The sequence below is a fragment of the Mastomys coucha genome, unplaced genomic scaffold, assembly GCF_008632895.1.
Source record: "Mastomys coucha isolate ucsf_1 unplaced genomic scaffold, UCSF_Mcou_1 pScaffold15, whole genome shotgun sequence".
Taxonomy (NCBI): Eukaryota; Metazoa; Chordata; class Mammalia; order Rodentia; family Muridae; genus Mastomys; species Mastomys coucha.
In genome coordinates this window covers 154,018,616-154,026,995 of record NW_022196897.1, presented here as the reverse complement: position 1 = coordinate 154,026,995, position 8,380 = coordinate 154,018,616, and the positions used below count along the sequence as shown (strand labels likewise).

Genomic DNA, 8,380 nt, shown 5'->3' with positions numbered 1-8,380 from the left:
AAAAAAAAAAGCCAAGCCTGAAGGCACACACTTTTAATTCTAGTAGAGGCAGAAGCGCGGGATCCTCGCGGCTCACTAGCCAGTTAGCATGTCTTATTTGTGAGCTCCAGCCTAGGAGAGACCCTGTCTCAAAACACAGTGCAGATGACACCGGTTCACTCTGGTTTTGTTCACTGTGTGTGGAGGTGTGTGTGGTGGTGCACATGTGTAATCTCTTCAGAGTCACACAAAAATATATGTAGTTTTTATGCACTGAAAAAAAACCCAGGTGTGGTGGCACATACCTGTGCCCAGGCCAGCCTAGGCCAAATGGTGTGTCCCTATCTCAAAAAAGCTTAGAAGCCACCCTGAGAATTCACTATGTGAACAGATTTGTAAAAAGCCATCCTGGGTTCCAGCTCATCTTTCTGGGCTGGCTGGCACAGGGGCTTCAGGGCCCGTGAGCCCCGCCTTCCCCACTCTACCCCTGCACTCCCACACTGGGAATCTGTTTCGTATAACCTTGTTACTCACTTGGACGTGGGAGCTGGCTCAATGTGGAAGAAACCTACCCACATCACTGGCTCAGGGCTGTCCCGAAATGTCCCTGGAGGCGCCTGCTGAGCCTCGGGTGCTGGGTGCAGGAGTCAGAGGTCTCATGGGAGCCCCGAGTGTGGCAATCAGGCCCTGGCTTTCCACGCAGAGTTGAGTTCCGGTTAGCAAGTCCCAGAAAGCAGCTGGGTTTGTTAGATGGTGTCCACAGACAAGCTGTTGGTGGTCTTGCTTGCAGGCCTGCACTGGGGTGTGGAAGAGACTTCCAAAAACGCTGAAGGGTCTGAGGCCTCTTGAGGACAGAGGAGGTCCCGGGAACTAGGCTGGGTTTGGCACCACAGGGATGGCAGAGGTCTGCTTAAGAAGCCCCTTTCCTCCTGACTTTACAGGGTGTTGAAAGCATTGAGCAGATTGTCAGTCTGTGTCAGTCTGACCTGGAGGCCGTGCGAGTCGCAGCGCGGGAAGCAACACTGTCGTTTGGTAAAGTACAGCCAAAGGGCCTGCGTGGCACAGTGGGGATGGCTGAGACCACCTCAGCTATCAGTACCCGGCTGCCAGGGACTCTGCTACAGGCTACCCCAGGTTTAGCAGCCCCTGGCCAGGGCTGGCTACCTTCACAGCAGGCTGGCAGCCAGGGTGTAACTTTTTTGTACTTATTTTATGGCCCTTAGCAAATGGAGGGCAGGGGCAAAGCCAGACTAGTGCCCAGATCTCCACCATAAGAGGCTGTTACTGCTCAATCATCAGCTGGGGCAGGGGACCCCCAAGCACTACTGCCCTAGCCCTCTAGAGACACCAAGTTGGTGACAAGCCAGTGAGTGACAAATACCTCTGCATTCCAGGTGAGAAAGGCCGCCTGGCTTTCGAGAAGATGGACAAGCTCCACTTAGAACAAGAAGCCTTCTGTCAGGAAGCAGACATTGAAATCACAATTTTTTAAGATGCTGTGATCAATGAGTTCAAATCAGGCATCTTTCTTCCTTGATGCTGCTTAGCTTCCATAGTGCCCAGGATTTGGATGGAGCAGCCTAGCCACTCCCCCACAAGCCTGAACTGGTCAGGATAGTTACCCAAGCTTGGGGTCAGTATCCAGCCCAGGGAAAGCAGTGGAGTATTCACAGAGCCGATGGAAGTGATGTGTGGGACTCTGAGGCCTTGGCCTCCCCCAAATGCTGCTTTTGCTTTCCTGGGGTACATTCCCAGGACCGCCAACACTGCCTGAGGACCAAGGGTCCAGGGCAAGGTGAGGCTCCAAGACAGATGCACATGGAGCTCCCTGCAGACCCTTAGTTGGGACAGAACTGGTCTGATCAACATGGGCGGCAGCAGCTAGGCAGTGGCAGGCCCACTTCTAGTGCGTGGCACCCCCCGGCCACTGGACGAATGCTCCAGTGGCTGAGCCGAGGGGAGGTTTTCACTGCGGCGGCTATGCAAACCCACAATGGTTTCCTACCCAAGAGGATGAAGCACTCCGGGTGTCTGAGATGCCCATGAGAGGCTCTCAGGGCTGACTCACTTGGAGTCCTGTGGATCATGTGTGTTGACTTGGTATTTATTTGCTTTGTTCATGTCCATTTCCTGAAATCTCAATTAAAAACTCTGTAGCATATGACCACCTTACTGCCCGAGTAGACACTGTTGTGTCCGCAGAGCTGGAACATGGGAGGGGTGGCCAGGACCACAGGGTTCTCTGCAGGACCCACGGGGATCCTCCCTACATTCAGGATGGTAGGCTGCCCTCTTGGGGGCGTTTTGGGGACATCCCAGGCTTTTGTTAACCATTCAACCCACAGAATTTATCCCAAAGTTACATACCAGTCAGCTTTTCACACTGATGTTCTTGTGAGAATTCATTTTCATACTTGGAGATTTCAGTTGTGAGTAGACACAGCACTTGCACAGTTCTGTGGCCAGGACTACAAGTGGGGGCCATTTGCTGCACATGCCAATAGTGGACCTGAGGGGTATGGGGCTGTGCTTTCTGCAGTAACATCTGTCACTGCACCAGTCTCAGGTGACTTTGAAAAAAGCCAGTCACCTTGAGGCCTTGCATACTTAGCTTTGTACATGAATGAGAGGTCACACTACTTTTGGGTCTCATTGTCAAGCATGCATCAGATGAAGGTTATGGATGTCCTGAGTCGTGATGACCATGGTATCCGACAGGTGGCCGGCCAAGGGTGGTCTGGTGGCTGGAACAGGGATTCCAATGCCCTATGAGTCTCAAGGTAGTTCGGGGTGCCAGTGGGGGAGTTCCTGAAAGGGCAGTATAGAGAACCCACATCTCTGCCAGTCATGTGGCCCATGCAACACACAACCCACAGCACACTAACCCTACAGGTAGGGCAAGTGTTTGCCTCGTGCTAGCAGGGTAGACAAATGATGCCCATCCTAGCCCAGGTTCATCAATAAAGAAAACAAAAGCATATCACATCCGTGTTCTTTAAAAACATTTATTGTTGCAACTAATGCAGACCCATTAGTGAGACAGCAAGTTGGAAATGGTGCAGTCAGACAGTTCTGTGAAGTCACAGAAGACCCTGAGACACCCCACACACCTGCAAAGGTATTATTCCAGAACACTTTTTTTTGTTGGTTTTTATTTTTGTAAAAATGGTTTATTCTATGGCCATTTAAAGACAGAGAGAGAGAGAGAAAGAGAGAGAGAGAGAGAGAGAGAGAGACACGCCCTGCTGAGTAAATATTGACTTAAGGCATACAGCAGCTTGCTACCTCCAACAGGGGCGACAGGGCAGAGCGCCTGTTCTCCAGGATAGCCACCTCTAAGGCTGCTGTATACACCGCACTACTCCAGACAGCCCACTGCTGACTGCTCCCAGCCTGGACCCTGGCTGTGCCACCTCCTCAGGCTCTACAGGCGAGGCCATCACCGTTCCCCAGTGGCTCTGTGCTGGCTTCTCTGGGTGAAAGGCAAAATGTGAAATGCTGGCAAGAGGCAGTTTGGAGTTCCAGCTGCCTTCGCTTATTTTAAAAAAGCCACCCAATGTGGAGGTTAAGTCCCCTCACAGAAGAGTCATGAGCACCATCATCAGTCTCTCCCAGGCTCAAGAGCCGCACACTTCTGGGCAAGGTGACCTGGGCCAGCAAGGGCAGCAGGCTGACTGTAAGGACTGTCACCACACTCTCCCCAGGAGGGTGCTTCTCACAAGCTGCCTTGCTTCCAGTCCCAGCCTGCTCCAGAATGCCATGAACTTGGAATGGAGGGGCTGATCCCAGAGGTGGAAAGGCCCTGCTTGCCTAAGTATCCAGGGAATGAGGTGTGAGTGTGGAATGTCTGAGATCCAGCGAGGCGTGGTGGGGTAGGCCAGAAGCCTGAAGTGTCCTGCCAGGAGTCAGGTGGCATCTGCACTGGACAGCACTGCTCTCACTCAGTGGTTACTCAGCGATGGCCACTTCTGGTCAGAGCACGAGAAGTGCTTGGCAGTGAGCAGGCTTCTAAGTTTTCCATGTCAAGCACATGGCACTACCAGGACAGGAGCTGATTTTTCTAACTTACAAGGAAGGCAGAGGCGGGAATGGGATCTAGAAGGTCGTGGACAGAAAGTCCAGCCTCCATCATGCACATCCCATCAGTAGCCACAGGGACTTTGCGCCACACCACTGTCCTATGCTCCTGAAGACTGCTCCAGCTCCTGGCCCCAGCACTGGCCACACAGTGACTCTTGTCAGTCCTGCACTCCTGCCTCAATCCTAGGACTGACCTGTTCCTGTACCTGACAGTCCTGGGTGCAGGTAGACACCTTACAAGGTCAGTTTCAGAGTATGCTCACGCGGGGGCCGCCTCTGGGCAAAGTGAATAAATAAGAGTAGAGTGGCTCCTCCGGAGGGCAGGCCTCACGCTGCACGCTGCTCTAACCCTGCCGCTCCATTGCACTCCTCATGATGGTGGGCTTGCTCCTCCGGGAAGGAAGCGGAAAGTAAAGCAGGAAGGGAGATGCACGGCCTGGGAAGGTGGCTCCACGTGAACAAGCCTCCATCGCAGCTCGCTCTCCGGCCGGCCACCATGGCCACTGTGGCCTGCAGCCTGGAGGCAGGAGAGCCGGCTAAGCTCCTGGGCAGCAACTCACAAAAGCAACTGCACTGGCTGTGCCCACAGCGCTCCCACAGCCTCAGCCACACCAGCGTCGAAGGCAGCGTGGTAAGCTCCCGGTGGTGTTTATGGGTCCAGACTGAAAATCAGCACTCAGGAAAAGTCTTTGCCTTCAAGGATGTTCACTGGACCAGGACTGAGTGTTTCAGAGGTTGGTACAGGTCCTGCCGAGTGGCATCCATGACACCAAGGCTCTTTCCTCCTTTACCAGTCTGGCTTGCACCTCAGTGGAGTGGCTTCTACACAAAGTAGTAATGACTTTCCAAATGAAATGGAAACCCCAGCACTAAGGCTGGCAGCCACCTCTGACCCTGACGCAAGGCTCTCAGGGAAACCCATTTACAGGGATGGGGTGGTGAGGGCTGGGCCATCTGCAAGATTGTGGTCACAAAGAGGGAGGAGACGGAGGATGATGGAACCCCAGGGGACACCTGAGTGTCGGGCTGCCCTGCATGCAGCTGCCCTCCTCACAACAGGGTGGGGCTCCTGGGCACCTGCAAGCTCAGGGTGCACAGTGAGGGCTGCCCAAGCCAGCAGGAACTTTACAGTCCTGAGCAGCGGGATCCTTTCCCTGGAAATCAATGGAAATCATGAATCTGACCACATGCCAAAGGGCACAAGAGAATCTCACCAGTGCCTAGCATCTTTTTTTATCCTCCAGAAATAACAAAAACCTGCCTTTATAAATGTTAAAAACAACAATGTGTTGTAATTCTTTTTTTTTTTTTTTCCAAAAACAAACGAACCAGAGAAAGGGGAGGAGTGAGGCGAGAGCAAGAAGAGTATTTGGCATTTCCTCTACTTCTCCTGAACAGGTTAAGGCCCTGAGATTAGACTCTGTTCTTGGGACCAGGGGCTCCTTCAAAGCCCAGTGCACTGATGCCCCTCCTGGGGCTGGCCCTTCCAGTTCCAGCGCAGGCTTTCGGGCTGTTGTTCCCTCTACACCTGGTCAGACGCCGCAGACCGAATCCTAAGCTGGGCAGTGGCAGTGCCCACCACGCTCATGCCTCCCTGTCTGTCAGTGAAAACAAACCCGGTAGCAGAAGTATGCGCCGGTGGCCAGGATCGTGGCCATGCACACATTGACCAGGAAGGGCTTCCAGGGAGTTGGACAGTGCGCCTCTCGTTCCTCCTCAGTTGAGGACAGCTCTTCCTTGGTGGGGACAGATGCCTGAGCACTTTGAAGACCTCCAGCCACCATCCGTCTCCTAACTTCAGTGTCTTGACTCATGCTAAGGAGAGAGGAAGCGACAGGTTGTCTACCCAGAGAAGACAGAAAAGGATCCCATCTCCATGGAGGAGACTGGAGAAATGAACTCTCCCCACCCAGCACAGAGCAGCCTGCTTGTCCTCCAGCCCTGGGGGACCTTGGGCAGTAGCCATGGCCAGGGCTGGGTTTAATTCCTGTCAGCCTGCAGCCTACCAGTATGCGTGCTTTACCAGCAATGGAGAGCCCTGGCTCTAGGCAAGTGCACTCAGATCCACATCCCAGTTGTGGAGAAAGATGGCTTCCCGTACACTGCCAGCTGTCCCTTTCTCTGTCCACACATGCTAGAATGAGGACAGCTAGGCCATGCTCTACATGCTGTATGCAAAGCTCTGGGTGGGCACTGCTGAAAGGCAGACTGTGTGTGCCCACACCTTAAAACTGCCCTCCAGGAAGGAGGCGGCCGACGCAGGAAATGCTCACTCCTCCTGGGGTCACCACAGTGCCACTTCCTGCAGGCACACACTTTCTGTGCTGTGAGCTAGTCCTCTCTCCACATGGAGGGTCTGCAGAAGATGCTGGGTACATTCTAGTCTCACTAAGTACTGCACAGAGATCAGTGGGTGCTCAACAACGCTTGTACCAAGGTGATCGAGCAAGCTGCACTCCCTATCGGCACTGAGCAAACCAGACAACACCACAAGGAGCACCGGAACCCCATTATAGCCATCATTTCACAGGAGCATCCAGGGGCAATGGGGCTTGGCTGGATAGAGGCAACACCACTTCCCACGCACACAGAAGCACCTCAAAGCTTTCAATGCCTTCATGTGTTTCTGGACAGCAAACCGCTTCCTCTCACCCTCCAACCCCTAAGCCAGGCCCCATCACCTGCTCACGCTGCACATGGCACTTGAGGGGGCTCTGCCTTCCTCTCTGGCCAGGCTGTCTTCATCCTCACAGGTTTCCTCGCTCACCCACTGGTGATTGGAGAAGAGCCCCTTGCACTTCCCATTATGAGGCTCCAGTGTGCGTTTGGGTGGCCGGGGAGGTGGGGGAACGTGCTCAGGTGGTGGCTCCAGGTCTTCACGGGAGAGCTCCTTCCACTGATCCTTAGAGAGCAACAGAAGTTCCATTAGTGCCTGTCTGGGTCTGTCCTAATGAACAGGTGACAGCTCAGCAGCAGCTCTGGGCTCCTTGGTCCAGGCAAGTATTTGGAAGGTAAATTTGTTCTTTTTGAGGTAAGGGTCTCAGGTAGCCAGGCAGGCCCTGGGCTCCTGAGGTGATGTCTACTGTTCCTCTCAGGGCTCCGCAGCAGACAGACGGAGCAGCTGTTTAATGATTCTAGCAATGTCATATACTAAGGGGAGACATTTCCTTTGACCTTAACATTATTGGACCTTAAGCAACTGGAGTTTCTTTCACAGAGTAGTGTCTTGGTGAGCGCACACAGGCTCTGTGGTCTATCCCCAGCTAGGAACTGAGTTGAACACCAACATGTATTCTTGAAGCAGAGTGGCACTGACCTGCATTGACGAGTCGCCCATAATGAACTTTGCACCCTCAATGACAGCCAGGTAGGAGAAGCGCAGCTGGTCGGCCGTCTGGATGAGGCCCATGCGGAACCTGCGCATCTCCAGCAGCACTTTCTTGATGTCCACAGACGATGGGTCTTTCCTCTTGTCCATCTGTAAGCCAGAGGAAAACCACAGAGGGGTGTGTGGTGAGGGGCTCAAGGAAATGGGAGGAAAATGCAGCAACCTTGGGATCATTTGGGCCTGAGTGGAAAGAGCTTAGAAAAGAACCATGGGTGTTCTAGGGTACCCCGCTCTTGTAACAACTGGGAGAACCCCATGAAGGAAGTTAGTAGGGGCTCAACCATCATCAATCAAAACTGTCAAAGGTCACACAGCAGGGTGTCCTCCTGTGGGGAGGAGGCCTGTGGACAATGACAGGGACATTAGCCAACAGGGTGGTTCAAACACATTTCCTTGCTCCCCAGGCTCACAAAGCCCTCCTCACCAGTAAGAGGCAGGTGTCAGCCAGACAGAAGGTCCCCGACCTCCCGATGCCAGCGCTGCAGTGGACCACAATGGGGCCGTGCTCTGGGCTGAGCGAGCCCGACTCTCGGACTTTGAATAGGAAATTGAGGAAAGAGGCTGGTGACTCCGGGACTCCAAAGTCAGGCCATGTGGTGTAGTGGAAATGCAGGATCTCTCGGGCCTCCTGGGTCTGGAAGAGACACTTGCTGTTAGGCTGGGCGCATTATCCCCACAGAGCCCACGTATGCACCAAGTCACTTCCTGCCCAGCCTTCCTCAGTGTGTCTGGCTGGATCTGGCCACAGCTCTAAGCAGTGAGCAGTCCTCTTACCTTTCTGTCCCGTCTACTCTCACACATGTGGCCACAATCATTTCAGCTGGAAAGTTGCCATCATGTGACTGGCATCTTAAACCTCAGAAAGGCTTCCTGTGTTTATGTGTGCATGTGTGTGTGTGTACGTGTGTGTGTGTGTGTGTGTGTGTGTGTGTG

At 53.6% G+C, this 8,380-nt stretch overlaps 2 protein-coding genes across 4 annotated transcripts in view; one reads left to right on the top strand and one right to left on the bottom strand.

Moving 5' to 3' along the window:
- Positions 1 to 2,148, top strand: part of Ripor3 (RIPOR family member 3) — a 75,462-nt gene extending 73,314 nt beyond the window's left edge. For all 3 annotated transcript variants that reach the window (XM_031372833.1, XM_031372832.1, XM_031372834.1), the window contains 2 exons: positions 921 to 1,011; positions 1,374 to 2,148. In XM_031372833.1, the coding sequence (XP_031228693.1) occupies positions 921 to 1,011; positions 1,374 to 1,471 (189 nt within the window). In that variant the 3' untranslated portion in view covers positions 1,472 to 2,148. The remainder of the gene's footprint in view (positions 1 to 920; positions 1,012 to 1,373) is intronic.
- Positions 2,149 to 2,968: 820 nt separating this feature from the next.
- Positions 2,969 to 8,380, bottom strand: part of Ptpn1 (protein tyrosine phosphatase non-receptor type 1) — a 49,941-nt gene continuing 44,529 nt past the window's right edge. The window contains exons 6-9 of the mRNA XM_031372835.1: positions 7,872 to 8,081; positions 7,376 to 7,537; positions 6,741 to 6,961; positions 2,969 to 5,874 (exon numbers count right to left, since the gene is read on the bottom strand). Of these exons, the coding sequence (XP_031228695.1) occupies positions 5,661 to 5,874; positions 6,741 to 6,961; positions 7,376 to 7,537; positions 7,872 to 8,081 (807 nt within the window). The 3' untranslated portion in view covers positions 2,969 to 5,660. The remainder of the gene's footprint in view (positions 5,875 to 6,740; positions 6,962 to 7,375; positions 7,538 to 7,871; positions 8,082 to 8,380) is intronic.